This window comes from Athene cunicularia (assembly GCF_003259725.1).
Source record: "Athene cunicularia isolate RWA chromosome 1 unlocalized genomic scaffold, athCun1 chr1_part2, whole genome shotgun sequence".
Lineage (NCBI taxonomy): Eukaryota > Metazoa > Chordata > Aves > Strigiformes > Strigidae > Athene > Athene cunicularia.
Genome location: NW_020799092.1, coordinates 70,114,746 through 70,142,419, shown reverse-complemented (window position 1 = coordinate 70,142,419; position 27,674 = coordinate 70,114,746). Strand labels below are relative to the sequence as shown.

The following is a 27,674-nucleotide window of genomic DNA, read 5'->3' as shown; positions in this document are numbered from 1 at the left end:
AGCATAAGAAAAGGTGGAATATATAGATGTGATTGTGAGGAAAGAAGGCAAGACACCCTCTCCACAACAATGCTACCATATGCAATCTTTGCATCAAAACTACCTTCTATTGTCCAAGCGATGTTATCCTCCTTTCCTCCCACCCAGCAACACATTACAAACTACAAGGAAAAACACACAATTCTCTCAAACATAAAGTTTAAAGGGTGCCTCTTCTTTATAACCTCCTCAACAGATCATTTCCATAACACAAGGGGTATTGTAAATTAATCACCTCAATTCCTTTTAAAATGATACATCTTTCAAATTTAAGACTGTGCTTTACATTAAAAAAATTTCCTGCTTATAGTTCCTGCTTTACACACTCCCCAGTGTGGAAATAAGGGGATTACCACCACTAGCAAGAGATTGGCAGTTGCTCTTCACCAAAACCCTAGTTCTGTAGACACCAAGTAGGCAAAAACCTAGATTCATCTGAGTTGAGAAAAATGGAAAAAAAAACTTGTGGGATGAACCAATAAACCAACCCCAAGTTAGATAATATTGATCCTTTCACAAAGAATCATCAAAATGCTCTGGCTTGAAAAGATCAGTAGAGACATATAAGGAGATTATTCAAATATGAGCTGAACATACAATGGAGTGATAGAAATATCTTTCAAATAATACTTGGGCATAATTTCTAGCTTCACCTGGCACATATACACTCACAGCACAAATACGCACATAAACTTCCTTGATTCGTAAATTCCTTCTGTGTTAATGACTGGTGCAGCTCTTACAATAAGGTATTGTCTGTATTATACTACAAATTTTTACCAAACATATTCACCTGAGAGACTTTTCTGCTAGCATGAGTAAGACAAGACTCCCAACTCTGAACACACTCATGCTTTACTGCAAGGTAAAAACTAGACATTTACTTTCTCACAATCTGGCTGCCTGCAGACCTTGCTGGCCCAGAGTCACTAAAACGGGGGCACATGTGCACCAACAGGGGTAAGTGCACAGGAGCAAAAAATTCAGACTAGAATACCATCCTGCCTTCAACACCATATGAAATATTTTATATCAAAGTGGTAGCAACAATATACATTATTATACCTTCAGATAGGACCTGAGAGAAAGCCACATTTTTATGTTCTGTACTTTCTTCAAGCGGAAGTGAGGAACCTCCGATTTTCTTGCCCTTCTGGCAGATGTTAGATGACCAAAAAGTTTGGCAAAAAGTAGCCTCTGCAGAGAAGAAAAAACCCATTACTTTAACTGTTAATTGATTTGCAAGGGCACTAAAAAGAAAATGGAGAAACTTCATTTAATATGTCAAAGTAACGTACAATTTATAAGTGTAAATTAAAATGTTAATAGTGCAGAAATAAGAGTAGAGAAGACACTAAAAAGTTTTAAAAGTCTTCATACTCTTATGATAACCAAAAACCAGCTACACTTTGAATTCTATTCTTGACATTTCATACAACAGATCTGTTATTCTCTTAAAACTTGGGGGATGAAACCTGCCAATCATTAGAGAGCATTAGAGAGTGCCTGTATCACAGAAGTTCCTTCCAGCAGAAAAGATTATTAGAAGCAGGTAGTTCTATTCTACTGTATTAAATCACTTATTTTAGCTATAATTTGAGAAAATACAGTATAAAAATTTTTCTTTTGCAGATGGCTAAGTATCTATACTCTGCAGCTAGTAAGGGGTATTGATACTCTCTTAAAAGTTTAAATTGCAATATCAAGCAATAAATTAACAGGTGTATTACTTCAGACTGCAGCTCTCATGGTCTCTAGCCATGGGACTGATCTACCAGCAAAACACGGAGCGGTCTGGACAGAACTGTTTGGAAGTAAACTGAAGGCTTTGAATGAAAAACATTGATAGAACAAAATGGAAATTTAGAATTCTATTACTGAAACTCCTCTCCTTGGGGAGAAGTGAGACAAACAGGGACATGACTAAGAAAATGAGTTAATGTATTGAGCAAGAAATTTTAAATAAAAGATTAGTAAGTTTTCCCCCATAAATGCTCTCCAGGAAAAAAGGTTTAGCTACAGAGACTGTACAGAGACTTCAGTCCATTGCAACTGCGTCATCTCCTAAACTGTAAACCAACTGAAGTATTTGTCATCATTGATCTATGAATCATAGTATGCTGAAAAAACCAAGTTTTAAATATCCACAGTCAAAAAACCACAAACATTAAACCTTGTTTTGCTTTGGATGAAGTCTCTTGGCTTGCTCTTCATACCTGTTTATATGTCCTCTCTGCTACACATAGCAGAAAAAAGAAAATCCACACTAGAGATACACGGACCACAAAACTTATAATAACCATTGACAGAACCAGAATATCTCCATTTGATCCAAATGCAGTCATACAAAGTTCAGTGGCAGAATGTGTAGCTAGTTGCTCCAGATCTTTAGCTTGGGAAAGTCGAAAAACAAATGGCATTAAACCCAAGATTAAAGATATGGCGTTTCCAAAAATCTGATAACCAATTCCTGGTATATAGCTGTTCACCTGAAAACCAAAAAATAAGGTATATTTTTAATTTTGGAACTCATTTGAAATTAAGTCAATACATGAATTATTGATGTACTGTCTTGCTATCACAAAGAACACTTTATAACCATAAGTTATATGAAACCTTCAACCAAGCTTCTTCACAATTTACTATTAAGAAAAAGGAAGTCCTCAAAGAGCACTTAATGCATAGGAACCAACTATGACAAATCATTTAAAAACCAACGACATAACACTGCAGACTCCAGTGCATATTCTTGTATTAAAGATTCATTCAATGTGAATTAGCAAAGTGTGCCAATCAGACTGTGTTGCTTACATCCTGTATGTAGCTCCTATTTGTGTTTTCCTTTTAGGTTGTAAGTTTTTTAAAGAAATCAAAGTGCTCACAGTACAGTACAGTTCTATTGTGCTCTGACTATGGCTTAGTTTAAGTTTAGTCCTACTTTGTATTTTATCCAAAACTGTATCGTCTCAGAGTCAGGTACAGAGATCTGAACTAAGTTTGGGAATACATTGCTTTTAAACAAGTTGGAGATGGTAAGTATCACTTGTCAGATATAGTGATAGTTTTCTTAAGCTATACTAAGATTTTATGTTCAACTCTATAAAATGTCTACATTGGCTATGTTGAAAAAGAGTATAACATCAATTAAATCCTTTTCCAACTGTTTCCTGAAGAGAGGTGTACCAGAAAAAAAGAAGGGACGACGCATGAGACATCTCACTCATCCTCTTAGATGTTTGTTTCTTAAAGAGGAAAGCTTTCTTTTCCAATCTTCACTTTAGCATGGAAATACTGAGATCTGTGTAATCCGAACCCAGCATATTATATGATCATCAGAATCAAGGAGATAAATAAGAATATTCACAGCAGTTTGGAACAATAAAACAGAGGTTGGCTATGTTAGTAAGCACCTAACAATGCAAACACATTTCATTGTCCCTATACTTATAATATGGTAGCTCTTATCTGTTAGTAATGAGTACCTCAGAGTAATGTAAGTCATGGAACAATAATGTCAATAACAGATACCTTTTTTTAAAAGGTTAAAAAACCCAACATAAACCAAGCTTATTTTTGGTAGCGCTTAGGCTCCTAAATATAGTATTTGCATAAATTAAAAAGAATACTCACTCTGTTCATTATCATACCGCTGATTTCAAGAACAGACATATCTGCTTTCTTGCAGTCATTACCCTCCCATACAATTGCACTTATTTTTTCTAGTCCTGGATTCAAACTGTGGATCCAAGGCAAATGACTCTGGAAGACAAGGAATATATTCCATCAGAGATAAAAATCTGCTGTCATGTCAATATGCCTTTGTCAGCCATATGCTGACAGAAAAACACTTTAGACCAACACAATTATTGTTATATAGCATTTACTTCTACTATATGTTAACGACATTCCTCAAAATCATCCACTAATTTTCCAAGAATTAGCCGTGTGTACAGAGATCTCTCCTTCCCCGTACTTAATTTTCTAATATTGTTGAGTTATTGTGCTTGAGGATTAATTAGCTTCTTTTTTTGCTCAAACATATCCAAGACAGAGGTATGAAAACAAATGTCTACTTATAAGCCATCGTTAATTTTGCCACATGTTTAATGGAATACTTTATTTTTCTGATTATTTTTCCCCTAACATTCTGAAAAGTACTCTTCTCAGGCTAAGCATAAGGCCAACAATTTTTTTTAGTTGCTTTTAATGATATTTGTGTACTTCATAATCCCTGTTACGGTTAAGGCCCCCCATTATTAACTGTATCTGGCAAGGCTCAAAAAGAGTGGTAGGAGTCTAATCAATACGTGCTGCTTCAAGAGCCAAACAATCCCCGGCTTAATCTACTGAATGCACTTATGGCTGAGGCATCTTTATTCTAAACAGAGAGCCATGTGAGAACTAAAGGAACTGGAAAAATGTTGAGGCAACAAGTTCTGCTGAAGCAGCCATTTCTTGACTTCCCTCAACCCTGTCTCACTCCTCTCCCATTCAGGTGATTAAAAGTGCTCTCAACTCTGCCTGGTCACCAAGCTCTATGTGCATCAAACGACTGGAAGTGGTGGTGCTGCGGGGGCCGGGGGGGAGGGATGTGATAGTATTTTTAAAATTTAATTTATCGTTGATTAAAAGTAAAGCAAGTGATAAAATAAAAATCTTTATCAGTATCTAAAAGAATACAGAGATTTCATGTAAGTACTTAATTATCTCCCTTTTTTTTGATTGTATGAAAAAAATATTTATATTGTTAAAACAACACAAATATTAGTTGCAGGACTTTCTTAATCACAGATTTCCAAAGTCTCCCTCTAGAGGGAGTATCAACATCGGAAGCTGAAACTCAAAAATTCAGTCTACAATGAAACAGAAAAAAACTCATCTGTAGAAAAAGAAAGTTAATGCATATACGGCAATTCAACTCACTATTGTGAGGCTTCCCTTCCAGTGGAATGAGGCAAGAACTACTAAAACTCATTCAAAAAAAGCAAAGACTGCATGAAATCCAAATTGTTCTCTCTTTTGAGGGTTTGGGGGGAAGGTCCCCCCCCCCCCCCTCCCCCATTCTGGTTATGAGTGAAAATCCTGTCTTTTGAAATTCTTTTCCTTAGCTAGCATTAATACCATCTCTTGCATGGCATTCCTTAGCACTGATGATGCACTACCAACACATATGACATGTTTACCCAGAAGAATGTTTCACATTCTCTCCATTTTTTCAGTTAAATGGTTCAAATTGGAATGCAATCAACATGCAGTTTAAAGATAAAGCTTGTACTACAAATATAACTGGCACTATAACATTTGAATGGATTTTATCAAATGAAGACTAAATACTTAATTGTTACTGATTAAGTATTAGCAATGGATTCTGTCCAACATTAACCCAAGGCAGGGCTACAGCTGAAGTGCTGCCCAACAAACACTAAAATTTACAGAAATGACTGCCCATATGTTGCTACAGAGTAGCATTAAAGAAAGGAAATAAAATTATTAGCTTTAAGGTAAAAATAAAAATATTATATCTAAATAGAATTTAGGCACATATAATTCACATGTATGATCATGTATATACATATGTAACATTAGAAACTATGTATGTTATCTGTTTGCTTTTTTATGTATTTATATATAAGCAAACAGAAAGATGTCTGCTATGTGCTCACAAATAAGTAATCCCACTAGAGAAAAAAAAAAACAAACAAAAAACAACAAACCAAACAGAACCATCTACCACAAAAGAAACAAATCAATCAGTACATGTCCTCAACTAAAACACATGAATATTCATTCTGTAGGCTACTTCAGTATATAGTCATATCCACTTCATTTGACAAATTAATGACTGAGTGGCAGAAATCACACTTGCTTTGTTATAATTAAATAATTTTTGGCTTTGTTACTTTCATTTAATATATAGTTCTTTCTCCCAGACCTCTTCACATATGACACAGCTGATAATATTGAACTTCTGTGTAATCAGAATTGGTGGATACCAACCTGATGAAATGGGTCATCTCTGTATTCTTTCTTCACACATGGATTCACTTGGGGACTTTCCACATCTGTCTCACTGGTACAGGAAGAGTGGCACTCTGCACAGTGTAAGAGGTCCTCCCACAGCACATCTTCCGTTTCCGATTCCGGCCTTGCACTCTCAGAATCTTGTCTGGAGCTTGAACACCGAGAACTGCAGCTAGTACCTGATTTAGGTGTATCCTGAAATTAAAATACACATTGGAATTAATGAAACTTTGTTTTTCTACATTGTTTCCTGACAGAACAGTTCAAATTAGTGAATCTGCATTTACCTGGTTTTTATGTTTCAATCTATTATCTCTCTCATCAGAAAAAATTACATGTTTATTAAAGAAGTGTCTAAGAGGTTGCACATTTTTAGACACTGTACAAACACAAGTAACCATCCATGGTCCCTGCTTTGTTGGGTAGGGGGTCACATAATGAAGAATCAAATCATATTAAAAGGAAATAACTATTTTACAGATTTTTAGAACTCATTAATTTATACTTTAACAGCAATTATCAAGCCACAGCCTCCAACTATGTCTCTAATTTTATAAGCTATAAATTAAGCCTCTTTTAAAACATTTTACAGCTTATTTTAGTGAAAATGTAAAAGTGAGGCCTAGAGCCATGTACACTGTACTGAAATTGTAACACAGAAATGGGACAGTGAGAAAAGGATCATTCAAGAAGTATTTTAAATTAATTTGACATTTTGATTTTCTGTCTCTAGTTGTTTAAGTACTTTAATAGCTACTTATTAACTTACATATAGTAAGGAATTCTTTCTCTAGAAAGGGCAAGGCCCTGGAGGAAGAAGGGACAGATATTTCCAGTCATCCAAGACCTGAGGCACTTCAAATAGCCTCTCAAGGAACATATGTGGACACAATTTAAGTAGTTTTAAAAGAAAGCTTGATAGTTCCAGAAGTACATTCTAAATCTAAGAGCCTGTAACAGAAGAGGAATTGACTCTCAAAGTCCCCCACAAATCACATTCCCACATTGTTAATAGTAACACACCTCAAAGACAGAGTGCGCTTGTTTGAAGAATGTGATACATTAGGCATAGAGAGAAAAAATAAGCAAAATTATACATAGCTAATGCTAGGTATAAGTGTAATCTACATAGTCATACATAAAATTTTAATTATTTTAAACAACCTGTACTTGAGAAACAAGCATGCCTTATTACATTCACATTTTACCTATATCTTAGACGAAGAAAGAAAAACATTAAATTTGGGACATTAAGATCTCCCCATGCATACACATAAAACAATCTAATGTTGTTTTCAGAATAAGAATGCAGAACCTTAAACTACTTTCTACAGTAAACAGAATCCATTTCCTGCAAGACAGTAGGTAGTCTTAAAAGCAGTACAATCCTACTCATTGCCTTTCTCTGGCAATTTCTGTTCCATCTTAACACAAAATTTATTTATTTCTATTAGTTTCTCTCGAGAATATACACAATTTTTTACACTAAAAAAAAATAATCAAGCAATGCTTCAGCAGACTTACTGAACTGATATGATTTGTAATGCATGACTATCTGAAGAAATGTTCTTTGTTCTCCCCTAAAATCATGCTTAATGTATTTCATGTAAGCAATTTCTTAAAGAAATATTTAGAAAAAAATTGGTCTGAATTCTTTCCCTTTCTTTTACGAAGTGAGGAATATCATCAGTGCAGAGACACAGAAATATTTTTTTTTCAAAAAAAGAGACACAAAACACACATTTATAGAAGGCAGTCACTACTGAGTACCATTGAGTCTTGAAGTTAATAAAGTAAGAACATTAAAAATGCTTGCTCAAACAACAATTAAGTTGACAAATAAACATGAAGATAAAAGAAAATGTAGGATAGAACTTGAGAGTATATCCACTGACTTCACTAATTTATTTTTTTTTTTAATACAAAGAAATCTTTCACAGATTTGAAAACTATTGTTTCATTTCCTTTGTAATCGTGTGGGGGAGGCGAGTTTGTAACAACAAAGAAAGGCTTCCTCTTTCATGGCATCAGTCAGATAAGTAAATAGGGAACAAGAATAAAATATTACTGCCAAAGCTACACACAGACCAAATTTAGTCTCTTCAGTTTCTGAAGATATCTAATCTTCCCCTCTGAAGCACTCTATGCAAGAAAAAAATACATTTAAGCTGAAAAAAAATTAACTGTAATCATGTCTTTTTGTTTCCTCTTGTCAAGCACTAACAGCTGCACAAATATACAGTCAAGAGACATCTTTTATAACATGAAACAAACAGTTCCAAGTATCAACCTGTTCAGTTATCCTAAACCAAACATGCATAAGGCATTAAACACAAATCTATTAGCCTTCTGGATCTTTTTAACCAAAGTCTGTGAGAAATAAATGAAAGAAGAGAAAATTATCTAATAATGTTTTTATGCAAAGCATCAACTTCAAGGCTTTGCAACTATTATCAAAGAAAGCAGTATCTGAACCCTTCTAAGGAGACATTTCTTACATCAAGTAGAAAGCTTACTCATGGGGCTCTGCTTATTAAACCCAACTGTAAATGGACTTCTGTCCAGCTGAAATTACACTTTACACTCTTTTCTCATAGTCTTAGTGAAAAAATGGCAATACAGCCTTTAAAAAAAAAAATCCATAGATCTGTTAAGTTACATACCATTAACAAAAAAGAGCATAATTTCTTTAAAATTGAAGACATAAATGAAAACACAGTAACATATCCCTTCCTCTTTCGATGTCCAAGTCCTTACAGTTAAGGACTCTGCTAATATGTAACCTATGAATTCCCCTCTTCTAAACTACGATGTCATCAAGTCTCGTAAAATTTCAGTATTTTTAAGCATTAACAATTTTGTTAAGATGTCATGACAGTATTTTAAATGATTGTTTCAATAAACATAAGGAAATGAAAACTCAGAAGTAGTCAAACTTCTCCACAAGAAGGCTAGTGAATCCAAAATACTAATTAAAAGGAGAGAAACATCTTCACTAGCATGATGAAAATTTGCAAATTGCCCACTACTACTGTTTCTGTAACAAATCAAGTTTCCAGAGGAGATAAGCGGTGTCAAAAGACAGCAACAGAGCTGGCCATAACCTGAGTCAAGACCTACAGAATATATTTTAGGCTCCTTACAACTGAAAAAGAGGGTGAAGCTCAAACCAACTAAATAGAAAACTCTTAATTTCAAAATGCTGTTACGAAAAAAAGAAAATCCCTGTCCCCCACTAGCACAACCTACAATCAACAGTCTCCTAAAATCGAATATACAAGAAAACTTTTAAGGAAAATGTATATATTCAATAATAAACCAAAAAGTTTTAACAATTTACAGAAAAAAAACAATGGAAAAGAACATACCTCCAGAGGATAGTGTTTCTTATAATGGTGAGATTTCCTGTTTCGAAGTGTACAATCACTAGAAGTGCGTTCTACATTGCGACGTAAAGAATATCCAGGTTCAGGCCCTTCTTCACTAGAAACTTCATCTGATAAATTTGTCACAGTCCTGTGAGTATCCTAGTACAAGAAATATAGTATGATTAAGACAAACACTCATATTTACTAAGTCTTGCTCTCTACTGAAATCAAATCTCCTTCTGCAACATTATTATCTATGCTCAGTTAAATCAGGGAAAGACTGACAGGCAGAACAGTCTGGGATGTCTTTTCTACTTTTTGCAGCAGCACTGAAATGCATTGTCCTTGGAGGAAGAGATGAGAAGGAGAAAAGAGCAGACTATTCTAGCATCTGTGAACTTCTCTGTAAGGTGGAGGCATACTCACCAAGCAAGTTAAATATAGACATTTCATTCGTTCTATGAAAGAAACTTAAAATTCTTTAAAATTACTTTTTTAAAAAAAAAAAATAATCTTGATTTGTTGTATTTCAACAAGAATGCAAAATGCTTGTAATTGATAAAGACAACTGAGCCTCAGTTCCATCACTGCTGAGAAAGCACATTCTGCAGAGCAGAGTAAAGTTAGCGCTGAGATGAACCTTCACTCTGTCTTAAATCATATGGGTCTTTAAAGGGTTTAAGTAATTTGGCTATTAAACCCACAAAGAATGCCCTTCCTTTCTAAAAATGTGTACTTGTAGACTTTCCCTTTGATACTATCATGGAAAAACCCTTGCTATGATTGTTCATTGATGGTTAATACCAGTGAGACAGAGTCAAGTATAAGAGCTGTAGTGGCAGTCAATATACGTTCAAATGCCAATGACAAGAGAGCCAGGAAAAACGTTTTGGAAAAGCTATTCCATAGAACAGTAAGATGAAAATAGGATATCCAGGAGATCAGACACAGCCAAATTAAAAGTTCTGCTTCATATGTTTCCATCTCATCCCTGCTCCTCACTATAAAGAGTCCTGCCTACTTCACTGAAAGGAAAATTGTGCTTTCCTCACCTTGTACAGAGATTTAAAAAAAAAAAATAATCTTGAAAAAAAAAAAAAAAAAAAAAAAAAAAAAGGAAAAGGAAGATAATTCACAGGCAAATACTCAGAATGACCTCAAAGTACAAATTGTCAGTAATCCAAAATTTGTTCCATTTTTGCACAGAGACAGACCTGTGCCCAGAGTGTATCATAAAGGCAGGAAAAGGTACACTGTGTTTAGTTGGTCTGGAAAAACACACAGATAAAAAGATAGCACACAAATTTGTGCACTGAAATACAGAATGGCAAAGAATGCTTAGATGTCAGTAAGGATCCTCCCTACAAGAAAAAGGAAAGGCTAGGAATAAGGATGAAATAAGAAGACTTAACATAATTTTTAGCTCCAGGACCCTAAGACTAATTTCATTTTTAAAACATGAAAAGCATCATAAAATACAACTCACATACCATTTGACAAATTAATAATCCTTCTTTGAAAGCAATGAAGCAGACTTACTTTGTGATGACTTTGATTGTTGAAGGTATCCCTCACTGTTGCTGTGCTCCACCCTGACTCTTCTGGCTTAATCACCTCACATCGACGTTCATGGGCCTGTACACATTCTTCACTGCTTTTACCTGTCTTTTTCCCATCAAGGGACACGTAGCCATTATCAGTCTCAGTGGATTTATCTATTGAGTTTTTTGCTTTCTTAGATCTATATTTGAAACAAATACATGTATTAAATTAATGACTCAATTTTTTTCCCAGTCTAAATCCTGCTTATCCCTCTCAACCAATGTTTTAGTGCTACTATTAAGCTGACCACAAGATAATAATATTAACATTTGATGCAATATTTGTAACTGTTTCATCTTTTAAATAATACACATTCTTTCCTAAAACTGTTACAAAATAAATTGTCAGTGTCTGAAAGAAAATCATATTATTAGTTACTAACAGAAAAGGAAACCTATGTTTTAAAAACTAAAACTTCACAGTGACTTTGGCAATAGAAGAACCACAAGCCTCAAATGTAAAGAGAAACTTCTCCATCTTAATAAAAGAAGAGGTATGCTAAAGATTCTTCTGGTGTTACTAATTCAAAGCAAGTATGCCACTTCCTGAAGCTGCAAACAAACATGTTATTTAGTACCCTGCACACATATATTTTTTGTTGTTTTAAATTCACTCTGCTTATTAGCAACTCGACTAAACAGATGATGATTTATCCTTTTCCATATTATCCAGTAACACCCCGGCAACATTTTGGTATATCTCACAATCACACTGATTAAGCCTGTTTTCAAATCACAAAAAAAGTCTATGAATTATGCTTCCGTATTATTATTAAGACTACTAATATTGACTAATAGTCTTCCATAACATTCTCAAGACAAGGCCCTTATTCAGTCAACAGATGTAGGAGCAAAAATATCTAATGCCAGAAAAAGGCTTTCTCAAAGCAAACATTTGGATGATTACACCTTCAAATTAGAAAGTACAGTTGATGAAGGGATGAAAAGGAATAGCTGCTTGATACCTTATTAAGAGAGACTACTTTAAGTCTTCACTTAAACTTCTGTATTCTCAAAGTAAATTACATGGAAAGAATCAGAAAAGCAATTAATATCTTGTATTTATTAGATTTTGAGAACAACACCACTTGTGTGGAAAAGAATAAAAAAAACATTATAAATCAATTTTCCAGACTTTTTTTCTTTTTATTAAAAGTAGAACACTGGACATAGGTCATAAAAATATCAAGAGTCTGTCAATTGATCTGGTGCTCTTATGAGGGAATACACATCACCTTTAAGGAGTGAGGCATTTTGTGAGAGCTTAGATTACACAGTAGAAGATTAAATTCCTTTTTAATGTGCACATTGAACAAATCGGAAAAACTGGGATATTCTCCTCACATTCCTCCCAAGGTATTCCACATATACAAGGGAGACTTGAACACAACAAATGTCTAGGGAGAGCTGGATAAAATAGAGAAATCCAAAAAGAAGCAATTAATCTGTTGGAATGCAGACAAAATAATGAAGAGACAACATTACTGAGGTGTTTCATTCTCCTTTTCCATCTTTAATCTAATTCCACCTCCCTTCACCCCTCCCTGGAAGAAAGCTAACAGCAAAGCTATAGAAGTCACCTACTATTCCCTGACCTATTCCCCAAATTTTTAGTCAACTTTATTTCTAAATTAGTACAAAACCAGCAGAGACACTTTCTATGGTTATTATATACTTGCATGGATTAATTTTTATTATAACCTTACAAATGTAAAGAGACAGCAAGATGTTTTAGCATGTGTTTTGTGGTGGAGAAGCAGTTAGTAAGCCTCCCATTTGCAGATTACCAGAGGTAGCTCGCATACAGAGTTTTAATTTTCTAGGTCTGTTAAGATCTAAAACATTATTGAGGCTTCGGACAAAAAGGTCAAACTATCAACAGTTAACATGTTAGAACTTTATTTCCATGGCATTCCATGATGTCACTGTTTAATACAGTTAATGAAGATAATAGCTTATAATTTTATGGCAAAATCTGCCGTTCTACTTCTGGAATAAAGCAAGTATCAGCCTTTCAGAGGCAACTCATTGTGAAATAGTAAGTTTCAGTAAGCTCTGAGTTTGTAAGCACTAAAGAATTAGCACCAATACTAAATTAGCTGCAATAATCAAGAACCCAGAGAGGTCAATTTTTAATGTATTAAATATACTTTTGGCACTTTCTAAAAATTTATTTTTAGCAGCGTAAAAGGTAATGCAGCTATCACATACACACATACACATATTCAGTCAGAGAGAGTTACTCCACCAGTTACTAAACTGTATGAGTGGAATAACAGGACAACTCCTCCAAGTTTGATTTGAGAAGCTTTTATACATTTCACATGAAACTTGAAAGCTACTAGGAACAAGTAGCCTCAAACAGTTGAGTAGGAATAGTAAGAGAAAAAAAGAACATATGGATGAATGTATGTGAATTTGTTCAGGTAGGACTTCACTACTCAAGCAATGTTTAAGTGCTAAAACTACAAGACAAATATTAATCTGATATCAACTAAGGCTCATTTTGAGAAACAGGTAACCTGACTCAAGTCTTTTTTTCTAACATAGAAATCAAAGTTATTTTTTTTTAATAATCCCTTGATTTAAGTGTAAGCTTCAAGCCAGAAAAGCATACATTTGGGCTTGAAGTTACACTTTCATGCACTATACTGTGTTAAAGGAAAAAAAAACCAAACATAAACAATACTTCCCTATCTGATATAAATGTATAATTTCCTATAATTACTATATATATAAATCATTAATCAACTTTTTAAATTTCTTGCTAGAATTAAAAATGTTTAAGAGCAAGACAGGACAACACTGTGAAGAAATCCAAGGTGTTTCTTAAGAAACTTGAACATGTGCAAAACCTAAGTCAAGAATGACTTTCAGTCTTTTACATTAGCTAGAGAAAAATATTAAGGAATATTTAAATCAAGTTTCTGGAAGACTGCAGATTTTCACTGTCAAGTATTCTATTCTATTTCCCTGTATTTACTCTGGGGTTGGTCAAAAAACTCTCCTACCTGTTCACGCTGCAAAACTTCTACAGAAGCCACCATTGTAAGATTTCCATAACTGGAGTAAGGACACATACAGAGAGCAATGTCCCAAATCAGTATTACATTCTAAATAAATTATCTATTTGGATATTGCCCTCCTTTCCTGTAAAACTAGTAATTAGTATTTTCTAAATTGCTCCTGTGCTTAATTAAAGTTTAGAATTATATTTTACTAGTCAGAAGTTTTACCATTCAAGAGGATATTTACTGAATACACAGTTCCAGATTACCAGTGACCTGAGCATAGGCAAATAGTCTATGTACACAGGGTCATGCTCTAAAGCAAAGAACATAATTTCTAAGGTTAATTTTGAAACCATATGTTTAAGACCTATACTTAGATCTCCAGGAAATGGTATGTCAGAGCTTAATATGCGAAAAACTGCTGTAAATAAACACTAATGAAACATTCTAACGTGCTTATCTCAAGAGCTTCAAAATAGGTCTTAAGAAACAGGATGGATGCCACTTGTACTTCCTTGCACTGAGGTTTCATAAAGATTTTCTTCAGCAACATCACCAAGTAGTCAATGTACTCCTGTTTACTCATTCCCAGCCCCACTTTGCCATCCCACTGTGCTGACAAAACTGTTTGCATTACCATGAAAAAAACTACATAAAGAAACTGATCTGCATGATCTCATGGGAAAAAAAAATGTTATTTTTCAGCTGGACAAGTTCCTGGTATGGTTTGTATGGCTCCAGACATACAAACAACTGTGCCTCTGCAACTGAAGAGGTAACAAACGAGTAAGGGCTACTTACAGTATTCTCAGTCACTCTGTGCTCTTTAGCCTTTGATGATACTGTACATACTAAGTAGTCATTATTGAGGCTTAACATCTATATATATACACATGCTACCTCTCAGTAAATGGTTTAAACACATCCTTAGAGTCAAGTCCCACACAACCCTTCTTAAATGAAAACACTGAGCCAAATATGAGGGGAGGTAAGGAGAAAAAAAAAAAAAATAAATCTTAGAACAGTCCTCCTCTTGTTGCAGATCACTATCTTTAGTGAATGGAAAATATTCAAAAGTTTAGAAGATTACACTCCAAACATACCAGAAAATAATGCATACAGATTCAAAGAACAGCAGTAGTGTCTGTTACTATGATTCCCAATTTATTAAAGCTAGCTTAATCTACAAATGAAAAAGTCAGATGAACTCTCGCAATATTTTTAAACATTTTTAAAACTTCTCCAGAGTTCTACTAGATATTCCCAGAATGTAACATAAGCTTTACCAGTGGTTAAGAGCACATATCACAACTATGACAGACATGTTAGTGTTGCCATATTTAAGATGCAGCATGCACAACAAAACATCAATGTAATAACTTGCAGTATCCCTTTTCTCAATTTCATACTATTTTATGAGCATATCTTGAACACAGACTGCTATAGAATGTTTTTTTTAAAAAAAATTTTTATTTGCCCATAGCAGTGCATTAGCAGATCAATCGTTTGCAAAACAGCTTTGGAATGTAACAGGGTTAGATGGTTCTTCCCATCATTAGAAAATTATATCTTTGATGTTTATTTATAAACTAAACACTGTGCCGATTTGTATCCTGAAGGCTTTTCCTTCAGGAAAAGTCTGTGATTTGACGACAGTGACAGAATTCAATAAGCATTCTCTCAGAGTAATAAGGAACTAATGCAATAAAGTAAAATTAAAGAGCTGAATTTTCTCATTGGATTAAAATTGAGAAATGAACTGAGTTGGTTCATTCCTGATAGCCCACATGAAAATATAATTTAACTAAAAGTTAGTTCAATATCTTTTCAAAATTACTGCATCAGCATTTTCAAAAGTCAAGAGAAAACACATTAGTACATGTTCAAATACTGAGATGAGTTTACTATCTAGTTTTACAAAACCTAGATCAATAAAAGTTTAATCATTACATCAATGTTTACTTATTTAGAAAAGGGATAGTGCATCTTTAACACATATGTAGCCTTGAATAAATACAAACCCTGATAAAAAGAAAGCAGCATGCCAGATATCTCTGAAGACAGCGCCAATACTGCAAGAGGTGCTTGTACCGTAGCTCTGCACTGTTCCCTCCTGTGTGTTATCTGTGGTACTAGAGCCATCTCCTTCCCTATGTACTTCCAAATGTGCTGCTTTCCTTAATTTCCTTCATCAGAAGAGATTAAAATTGGAAGGTAGCTTTATAAAGTGCAATCTACTAGTTCTATAATGTGTTCAGCAGTTTAAGCATGCAAAAACAAGCAAGATTTAAAAATATTTTGCTAAAGCTTTATCACATCAATTTAATAAGCCCCATTTAATAAAACTATGCATAACACATTATCATAACACATACACTTCAACTCATCATCAGAGGCTTAGACCTGCAAAATTCACTACTGCAGGTTTTCCCATTTTAATGGGACAAGTCACTGTAGCAAACCATACTCAGTGAAGTGCTGGAAGACTTAAGTTCCATGCTTCCAATAGCATCTCCTTTAATGTATGTTTCCCACAGAAATTAGTCAGTATTGCAAAGAGTTCTAAAGCTAAATTTGCAGTAAGATAAATACTGTCACTTCACCACTATTCAGATACAAGCTCTTCTGAGACAAAATGTCAGATTCAATGCATTAAAATTCAAATAAAACAATGCATAAATTAGTCAATGCATAAAAGTTAAAGAGCTCCAATTAAGCACCCATTATAAATTTCAGATAACAACAGAGCACCAATTTCTCATCTGTTGTAAAGCAGAGACTGTAAAGCCCTACATTTCTTCATGCACATTCTTTAGAATAGTTTAACAATCCTAAATTATAAGTACTTTAACATAGACTATACCTTCTTCTTTTACCCCCTGTGCTGGGAGATGGCTTAGGAGTTCGTGTTGAAACAATCTGACAATGCACAGTTCCAAGTAGCAACATTAACCATATTGGCCCAATTACTTCTGTCAGAGGTATATTATGTGGGCTTTGGGCTGTATAGAATAACACTACAGCAGCAACTGGAAAAGAAGGGAAATGAAGTTGAATTCAATATTTGAAACGTCTGAAACAGCCAACTCATTATATGGCTTCTGTTAAAAAGAGAAAAAGTCAGATGTAGTCCTTTACCTGCATTTTAAACCAACCCATGTAATTCTGAGAGGAAGGCATTATAATTGCAATGAAATAGGCAGTAATAACGATTTAAACATTTGCCTACTGCCTTAATATCTAGATCTTTTTACACTTATGATATTATAGCTATTGGTCAAAAAAAAGGCAGCAGAAAGAAGGGGGGGGTGGGGTGTAGAAAAAAAAGTATTTGGAAAGTCAGATCCATCAGGATACAATTTTAAATTAAGGTGAAATTTCAGTAGGAGACAAAAACAAACAGTAAATGTCATCCTTAAAGAAGTCCAAATAAATTTAATTCTGTATGACGTAGAATGATGCAGCACAGTGCAACAGGTAGGTGAGTGCAGGACTCAATCCAGGAGCAGTCTGTCCAGACAGGTTGAATTCTCTCCATCCTTGGAGATACTCAAACCCTGACTGGACACAGCCCTGAGCAACCTGTTCTAGCTGGCCCTGCTCTGAGCAGGAGTTAGGATGAGACAACCTCCAGAGATCCCTGCCAACCTCAACTAGCCTGTGATTCTGTAGAACCATACATCTGTTTCGACACTGCAACAACCAACAGACTTGAGACTAGAAACTTTATATTCTCTAGCAGAATGCATTTTAAACTCCATATTCCAGTAAAATGACAAAATTGCACATTTGGCTAGACAGACATGCATAAGTGCAACCCTCTTTACATTTCATATATACTTGGGTGTATATTTTCTAGTAATGAGGAAAGATCAAAGACAAACCATGTAAACTATGAGGTAGTCCAGCTGAAGTGACCAGGACTCCAACTAGCACTTGTGGTTGGAAAAGGGGCAGCTTCCAATTCCATAGTTAACTGTTGTAACCCTATAAGCAGCTTTTCATATATAGTCAACACCCACACAGCTCTTCTTGCTCCTGTACCCAGAGCTCAACCACTTCTACATCTTAGAAACGTCTTTACAGGCTTCAAGTCAATCCAAACACATTCAACAGGCATGGGGCAGACAAAAGAGGCAATCCCTCTCTTTTCTCTGCTTATTGTATGTTTTTATTACTCTGCTTCTATAGCTTGAAGTACTGTGTTCTTTGCTGTAACACAGCTGAGAGAAGCTATCAAGATAAAAAACAAAAAATCCAAGAAACAATTCAGAAACAGAACAGGGGAATAATTCTCTGTGCCTAACATCCGCACGTCCCATGAAATCTTGGTTTTGTTCTTGTACCATTAAGAAGTCAAAGTCCCATAACTTAGATCTATTCCTAGCACAGGTAATACATGGTACAAGTTCAACAGCCTTCACAGTTCTCTAGTAAAAATAATTGGAAAAAAATACAGCCATATGCAAATTTATGTGCGACATTCAAACACCTAAAATATCACATGAAGCCATGGCTAACACAGTAGACACTTGGATGTGATGCTTTCCACTAAAAGGAGACTGGATGTGTTTTTCATGAAAAAATCTTTAGCAAGGTAACCACTATTAGAAACACAATGAATGTACAAAACAATGGAATTATTTTTGGTTGTAGTTATCTATTTCTAATTCCCCATCAGTCTTTTTTCTAAATTAAAGCACAGGAGTATTATGCAGAACACTTAGAACATCTCTTACTACTACATGTGGACTAAGTTTTTGCCATAGGAGGTTTTTCAGAAAGACAGTATGCATCAATGACAAATCCAACTTACTAAAAAATAAGCCAGAAAAAGGGACAGATGGTAAAAGGTACAGATAATATTACCCCTTTCTAAATGAGATTCTCTGAGTTTCTCACACATACAATTAGCTTCATAAGATATACAGTGTAAATAAATAGTCAGTTTTGACTCCTACCATACAATTTGGATGAATATATACTAAGAACACAGAGCTCTACAGATCCATATGAAATGACTTGCAGGAGGTAGGCCTCCACAAAACAATTTCAAACATCACTACAAGGTTTCTTCTGCTACTTAAAAAACATTTAACAAAGCACAGTGCTCTAGAAGAAATCATCTTCTTCCAGAAGATACAAATCTGTAGATGGCAGGTTACCACAGATTTAAGAAAATGTTACCAATCTCCTGATCTTGTCAGTAGGATAGGAAGGAAACCCAAGAACTTCTTTCTGCACAGTGTGTCAATACACTGTAGTTCAGATTATCCTAGAATTGCTTCTACCAACAGCTAGGTCTTAGAACAGAATTTCTCACACCACTTTATTATTTTACCTACAGTATTTGGATTTGTACTTTTCCAAATGACAGTGGTTTATTTTGTGAAATGGGCACAAATGAAATTATATCACTTAGAGCGAAAAGCTGTATCAAAGCAAGCAATTGTATATTTCAAAGACCAAGCATTTATTTTTACAGCATTTAAAGCTTTGAAATATTTGCCTTATGAAGTTTAAAAATACATACATACATGTATATGCACCTCACCACAATAAAAAAAAATCATTATATCACTATTGAAGTTTCTTGTTTCATACTTAAGAAATACACAATAGATACACATTATAATTTCACATTTCATTTTCCTATAGAAGCATTTTTAAGTAAAAATGAGGTAATGCTATAAACTAAATGGATAAGGAGTCAGAAGTAAAAGGTTTAACTTCTACCTTAATTTATCTGTCTGTTCCATGACCTTGGACAAAAAACATTTCTCTGCAGTTCTCTTATCACACATTTTGCTAATCATGCTTTATACTAAAGGAAACCAATGCAAATAAAAATCTGTAATTTAAATCTACAGCCAAGGAAATAATTCTTTTCTGTAGACCTACATAAATGCTAGCATGTATCCTGCTAATAAATTTCAAAGCAATAATTCCAAGTAATGAAGTTCATAAATCTATAGAAAATTCTGTTCATAATTAAATTATTTAACTAAATATATATAAACAAAATACAGTTAGACTATTTTAGAACAGTGTTAGTGAGAATCTGTCATGATTACAAAAAGTGCAAGCTACAATACAAAATTCAGATTTAGGGCAGAAATATGGCCACCAGAATTTGAAATGTTTTGTTGTTAAGTTTTCATAATAGATTCCTGATGTTTTGGTCTTACTGATTTTCTATGAAATTAATAACTGAGCACACCTTCTGAGTATAATATAAGCAATATGTATATAGAAGCTAGAAGTAGAGGCTTGATGGGGGTTGTTTTCTATAAAAAATGTTGTCAATTAAATTTCACTTATGCATATGTTATAAGTCTTTCAATTTATTTCAAAAACCATCAAAAACTCTGTGGTTAATTCAGTACAATTTAAATAAATGTTTCAAATAGTTGGATTATAGTGTAATATATAATACTATTAATCCTTGTCCAGTATTTGTTAATTCACAACCTCAGAAATATTTTGTCACATTACAGACTATATGGATTAGGGAAATGATACATTCCAATCATAACTTCAGTAAATCACAGATCCCAAGAAATCTGAGGGAAAAATAATTAATTACAAGATAGCTCTAACTAATGTCTTAAAAAACTTGCTTTCACTCAGAATCTGCATTGTCTTTACTATTTTGCTGCTTTTAGATTCTTATGAAGGCTCCACAAATTAAATGTGGGTATATTTTTTAAAAAAATTTAAGAATGGGAACATAAAAAATTACTATAATAATGTTTCTCAGAATAAGCCACCTATGGACATGGTAACAAACAAACTATAACATGTATTTTACTACCTATATTACTATAAATTACATTAAAATTATTAGCACTATGGGATCATTTACCATAGTATATATAAATGCTAACATAAGCAACAATACTTCTTAAGCATCTATCTCAGAAATGGGGATAAGTAGTTTTGATAGGACACCACATGAGTATTTGCCAATATTTCAACTTTTGAGGCACTGGCACTGTGAAATTCATTTTATAGCTGCTAACATCACCACATAAGAGGCACTGACTTTTTTTTTTTTTTCCCCCCAAAACTCTATTTCTTGTTTTAAATACAAATTCCAAATGATACAGTGATTTGCAACTGCAAGGACAGATGGCAAAATTGAAAAAGTAATATTGTATTTTAATTGCATTTCAGTGGAAAAATTATCAGCTATTTAGCTTCTCAGGGTACTTAAATGGCTCCAAACTTTCATTAACCTTCTGTTCCATTTCTGTTATACATGCTTCTGATACACTTATTCTTCTGGTGACTTTCACAGTTAGATACTGATTCACTACATTACATTCTTCCCTTTCTAATTTTCCTCTTATATGTTACATATAATTAACAGAAGCACAAAGCCAGATAACTGGAACTCAAGACTGAGCATCCCAGAATCCGTGAATTACCTTCTGTTCATTAACAGGTGCACAAAAGTCCTTCTATAATCTAGGATGTATAAAATTCAGATGCATAGTCTCCCCATTACCATTTTCCCCAATGGCCAATGGAAATCTCCCCATTTCCATTTTCCCCAATGGAAAAACCAGCAGAAGTACACAGGACAATAAGCCTCCCATTCGCCAGTCATTCAGGAGAATGGCTGAGGTCTGGCTAAAGTATAAACTAGAGGTTCACTGTCTCTGATGTGACAAAATAACACATGGAAGGACAACTGGAAACTGGTCAAACAGATCACCCTACCAGGCTGCACAAGCTGCACACACCTTGGCAGATTTGGCCTTGCTTACTTCTTGACCAGAGCTCTTGATCTGCACAAATACCGGAAAGACTAAAAGCCCAAGAGAAAGTACACAGCCTAAGACAAAGGTTTCTTTGATATTGCTCAGTCCTGAACTAAAGTAGATAGTAGTCCCAGAAACCTAAATTATATACAGAAATGACAAACTAACAGGTGTACTAAATGCTGAAGAAAGCTTGTGAGGAAATCTTTACATTGTCAGTATGGTCCCTGTATATATGTAAAATAAGTGTTAACCAAAAGACACATGCTTGGGACCGCATCATTCCAGTATTTAAATAATATTGGAATGAACCTTAACAGCATAAAGTGACCCATCTAACATACAGCAGCTTCCATATGGTTAAAATAAGGCATTCAGCTGAAGCTGATCCTGTAATCCAACTCTACCTTGAAGAAGGTAAAGAACAAGCAGCCAGAAAAAGATGACCCTCGATGTCACTTGTAGCCACCACCTGTAGAAGAACGGAAAGAAAACAACTCTCACGATTCCTTTGCGGGTCAGAGACGTCCAAGGACTTTCAGGTTTTGCTTTAGCAAAAGCAGATCCTTTAAAGAAAGAAAAAAGTTCAATATATTTCATTGTTATAACTAATAACACTTTAGTTGTTTAACAGCAGAGTAGTTAAGACAGTTACTTATATTTGAATAAATCTCATACTTCCACCATTTCACTATCTCCTCAATCCAAAATTTGCATTGGTTGTTGGTGCCCTCTTGACTACCATTATGAGGAACATGCACAAATACCTAGATTTTGGAATGTGAAAATAACAAAATATTGCCATTTCTTACTATGTCAAAATTATTTGAAAATAAGTTAATAAAAATTATTCTGTGTTGCCGAGATATCAGAAATTTGATATGAAGCAACAGAAAGTCGCATGAAAACTCCACATGCCCGTGCAGGCACAGCAGAGCCCTTTCCCAACATAGCAAAGGGATGTAAAACATCAACATCTGTAAATTGCTCCAGCCATGTCATTCAGGAAAATGGAGTAAGGTTGAGAAGTATAGAGGACTATCTGTCCAACTGAGAACTAGCTCCAAGTGCAGAGAAGACACCCAAAGAATAATTTATCTTTGTCACTCCTACATCATTTTTCATCTCACTCATTCAAATGCCTTTTCTCTCTCTCATATCCCTCCATTTCTTTTTCTTCCTTCAAATTCCCACCTCTCTGGCAGCTAGAAAACTGTGTATCATTTACTTAATGGGGGTGCAACTTAAATTTTGACAAGGTTACTGCTTGGAAAGGGCAACTACTGCTTGCTGCTACCCCATGTCCACCTTGCTTCCAAGCAGAACTGGCATTAGTGAGCTCTGTACTGGCACAGATAAAACACTGTTATTCATGTATATCACTATATTGAAGTGGTTTACTGCTGTTCCTTAATTCCTACAAACATTTAGTTTTCAATTCTGTTTCTTTAAAGTTCAAACGTTATTTGATTTTGTTTCTTCCTCTCACATTCCCATTTTTAGAAAGTGATATTGTTAGGTGATGCGATAAAAGCTCATCTGCACTCCTGCAGCGGAGCTCAAAGGGACAACAGCAGAAGGGATAGCCCAAATAATACCCTACCAGGGTTCTCCTAGACCCATCACTGGAGCCATCAGCTCATCAGAGGCCCATCTCCACAAGCCCAGAGCAAGACAGAGGCACGAGGGCAGGAAGGAACCCAAATCATGGAAAGAGCACCTTGACCAGGGCTATCCCAGCAGAGGCATCAGTCCCATTGTTCGGGTAAAACTGTCACCATGAGCCACAGGGAGCAGCTCTCCAGATCACCCTTCCAACAAAAGGGGGTTGCTGCCCAGGGGTATGGGACTTATTATGGGATGCAGGGGAAAAAGGAGCTCAAGATTGTACAGGACTTACTATGGGGTGTTTAGGGAAGAAACCAAGGGTGGGGAAAGGAGAGGTTTAGGTGACTTGGGGAGAAACAAGTGCAGGGAAATTGAAGGGTAAAGGGATAAGAAGGACTGGTCATGCATTAATAGCTGCTTCTCAGTACACTGCTTGTATGGCAGTCTGTACCGTTTTCTTATTAAATCCCTTTAACCCTCTCCCGGGCAAGGGCTGGTCTATTCTGTGAGCATGCATGCACACGGGGGCTGAGTGTCAGCAGAGTAGGCATTGTCAGGGGGCCCCTGTGTCCATGGTGCCAGCAACTCGTGTGAGTGCAGGTGTGAAAGTGAGCATGGAGTGCTAGCAAAGGTCAAGCCAGACTAACTGTGAAGGGGTGAAGCAACCTGGGAGCAAGAAAGTAAGCAGGTCTCTGAAGGCCAGCTCCGGGTGTGAGGGTGCCTGTGTATCTCTAAGGGCGAGAGCACAGCAGAGTGCTTTAATAAATTCGAGATTGACTTCAAAGAGCACTACCTGTAATGGATTCAGAAGACCACGCTGGCTGCCAAGCTCATGGGAAAAAATGCTACATAATATTTTCCCTAGCCTTCATGAGGCATGAGGGAAATTAAATGAAGATTAAAATAAATTAAGACTAAATAAAAGCTTTTTGAAAACTCTCATATCATCTGACCTTCTCTTGCTGTTCTGTTATTTAAAACAGGCAAGAAATTTTCAAGGTCTAGACAATTTTTGCTCTCCAGACATTTCAACATAACCTCTTCCTCTGGATGACAGAAGATTCGGAAGAAGCCTGAATGCATGGCAATAGGAGATTTCTGAACTAATAGCTCCAAAACTTTGATGCATGACAATCCACGTGCTTCTTTTTTTCAAAATCTAAATCTATACAACAAAATTTACATCAAGTTTTTAAGACTTCAGTTTAATCTAGAAGTCATCTTTTAACAATATTTCCTATCCATCTGCTTTAGGGAGGACTTAGATAAGGTTGGTTGGTTTTGGTTTGTTTTTTTTTAATACTTACACTCTTGTTACAAGACACAGGATAGAATTTATTTTTATACACTGAGAAAGTCAGCTTTTTCTAGCTCAGGACCTACCTCTTACAAGATCAACATCTATGAGGTCTGGTTTTACATGTCCTGTTTTCTTTGGTTTGTTTCTCAAACCCTGCAATAGGCAAATACTATTAAAATACATTCATGCAGATGACAGACATTACAAAAGAAAAAATAATGTGGTCAGTAATTGTATTTAAGCTATACTGCTACTGAAAATTCAGACAAATAGGTCCACTTCATAAATTTAAAGTACTATAAAATAAACATTCCAAGGAACAAGGCACAATAAATGCCTTTTACACACTTTACAATCTAAACAAAACCCAACCAATTACTGACCCATTAGGTAATTTTTCAAACACAGTTAAGCACTGAACACTCATCTCCCATGGTTTGGGATTATGCAGACAACATATGCACACACTTGCAAGAATTAGTAATACATTTGTATTAGGTTTTCAGAACTTTTGCAACAAATTGCTTTCTTGAATCTCTTTTCTCCTTTGATGTCTAATTAAACCTCACAAAATGCTTACATTGCAACTCCTTAATTCCAAACCCAGGTAGCAAATCATGATGTAATGCAAAAGCCACTAATCAGTAAGTTCCACTGTCAGAAATGCAAATTCTAGAAAAGTATAGAATCTTTCTTAATAGTGAATATAGATTATCCTATTAAAAAGAAGAGAAAAAACCGCCCACACAACAGGAAAGCAGCAGGGGAAAAGCAAGCTTATTTTGTCTTTTAGATACAGCATCTTCTTCCACCGAAGAGCCAATCTATCTTGCAAAACTTTCAAGTTTCTTTTTAATGCTGAAATGTGATGCTGCACTCTCACACCTCAGAAACAGCTGTGAATTCAGTCTGATCCCTTTAGATTAGGCTCTTGGTCACATTAGCCAATAATGATTCCACAGAGTACAAATTCATACACAGTAAAATATAATATATTAAAAAATATTTTGGACACAAATGGAATTATGATGGAAGTGGTTTAACTGTTTTCGTTCAAAAAGCAGTCAAATTCACTGGTGAACTACCAATTTTCATAATTGTCATATTTCATCCATGTATAAAAACGTTTATTCCTTAAATGTAAACATTAAATTCAGATAAAAGCATAAAAATGAAATTATTATCAATGAAAGATCAGTGAAATCTGATAATGTTAATCCTCGTAAGAACAATATCAAGCAAATTGTTCAAACAGGTAGAGTGCAGCTCAAAATATTTCTCACATCTAAATTCAACTGGATTTATTTTTCATGCTGATATAAATTTTTTTTAAATAAAACCCAAACTGTTCACAATGAACTATGCAGTCATCACCTGATGTGTCTATAAGAAAAATGAAAATTTGCTTGAAACAAAACAGAATTAATACATAGAACTGAAACATGGATAGGACAACATGCGCTATGGGGATGACAAATACAGAAAATCAGTGGCATTGTGGACTTAAGCACTGCAAAGAGCTTAACATGCAAGATTTTTACAGAACAGCAGTCCTAAAACTGAAGTAATTTTATGTGGAATGAGAAAACAAGCCCATAATTAGAAATGGAAAATATAATTCTAGAACCAGCTACAGATTCTTGTGAAATCTTGCATAAGTAAGCCACTCTATTTCTTAAAAAAAAATAAATCCAAAGCTTAAAAATAAAATGCTGAATAATATAATAATACTCAAACGTATAACTATTTATGGGCCACAAGATTTTTCTTTAAAGTCTAAATAAAAATGTATGTACCTCTTAGAAGAAATAAATCCCTGAAAACACATGCACAATCCTAGGAGAAATCTACCACTGTGGCTAAAATTATGTTTTCAGTTAAAAGAAAGAATTCAGAAAAGAATAAGTCAACAATATAACTTGATGCATCTTTCATAGAAAAACAAGTGGTGAGACATTCTTTAAGAATTCCATTGGTCAAATCTAGAACACTTTCAGTGTCCATTGATTACAATGAATTGGTGGTTCTGCTTCTTGCCACACACAGTGAAAGAATTCCTTTTATTAAGATGCAAATTCTTCATTCTCTTAATCACAAATATCTGCAATAGATGTAGAAAACGGCAGCTTTTCAAACTAACATTAATTCTTAAAAAATTAATGTTTTGTTCTGCTTAGGCCCATCCAAGTTAGTTTATATAATTTCTATTCAGCACCGAACACATTTCAAGCTAATAGCAAAAATAAAGTTTAAATAAAAATGCTTTAACATAGTTGCTATTATTGTAAAATTTCTTTCGCACGATTTTTAAAATCAATTTTAATAGATTCTATTACAGTTCTAACTAAACTATAAAGTTATAGTATCAGATTTTGCACTTTTTTTAAATTTTTAGTAAAATTCATTTATAAACAGTACTTTAGTAGCCTTGAGATTAAAGCACTAACATGCAATTCTTGAATTCAGTAGTCTGTTTCAGTGTTACTGTTATTAACTAAACTCAGTCAGCACGAACTGATATAGACATCATCATTAATTTGTTAGTTATTGGACTCCTGAGGCAAACGAGACGCGTTTCGAATAAGCACAAGGCATTATTTGCAATAAATTATTTGCATAATGTCCTATGATGCAGTAGTTACAAGAACTTCTGTCATAATGGCGGTTGGTTTTCATGGTCGTGGAAAGGACCCTGAAAACGAGTCACACGCTGGGGCCTCCGTTTGCCATTAATTGTAGCGATTGTCAAGAACGTTTCTGGAAGCTCTCTCCCCCCCAACACTTCCGACATCGGCACCAGAAGCCCCAGTTTTCGCGCAGTAGACTCCTGTGTGTAAGAACGGCACTCAGCCCGGCTGCCGCCGGTGCTGCGCTCAGGAGAAACGCTCCCCCCACGCCCCCCCGGTAACCTGAGACGCCCCGCGAGCAGGCGGGGGAGCCCGGGGAGCGGGGCGGGCAGC

General features: G+C 35.0%; 1 protein-coding gene across 1 annotated transcript in view; it reads right to left on the bottom strand.

Annotated features, from left to right (window-relative positions):
- PHTF2 (putative homeodomain transcription factor 2) overlaps nucleotides 1-27,674 on the bottom strand; it is a 69,551-nt gene that overhangs the window by 13,010 nt on the left and 28,867 nt on the right. Inside the window, exons 4-13 of the mRNA XM_026868493.1 lie at nucleotides 24,798-24,867; nucleotides 22,214-22,372; nucleotides 16,904-17,069; nucleotides 16,062-16,226; nucleotides 10,968-11,169; nucleotides 9,429-9,587; nucleotides 6,037-6,255; nucleotides 3,670-3,798; nucleotides 2,256-2,528; nucleotides 1,105-1,236 (exon numbers count right to left, since the gene is read on the bottom strand). Of these exons, the coding sequence (XP_026724294.1) occupies nucleotides 1,105-1,236; nucleotides 2,256-2,528; nucleotides 3,670-3,798; nucleotides 6,037-6,255; nucleotides 9,429-9,587; nucleotides 10,968-11,169; nucleotides 16,062-16,226; nucleotides 16,904-17,069; nucleotides 22,214-22,372; nucleotides 24,798-24,867 (1,674 nt within the window). The remainder of the gene's footprint in view (nucleotides 1-1,104; nucleotides 1,237-2,255; nucleotides 2,529-3,669; nucleotides 3,799-6,036; nucleotides 6,256-9,428; nucleotides 9,588-10,967; nucleotides 11,170-16,061; nucleotides 16,227-16,903; nucleotides 17,070-22,213; nucleotides 22,373-24,797; nucleotides 24,868-27,674) is intronic.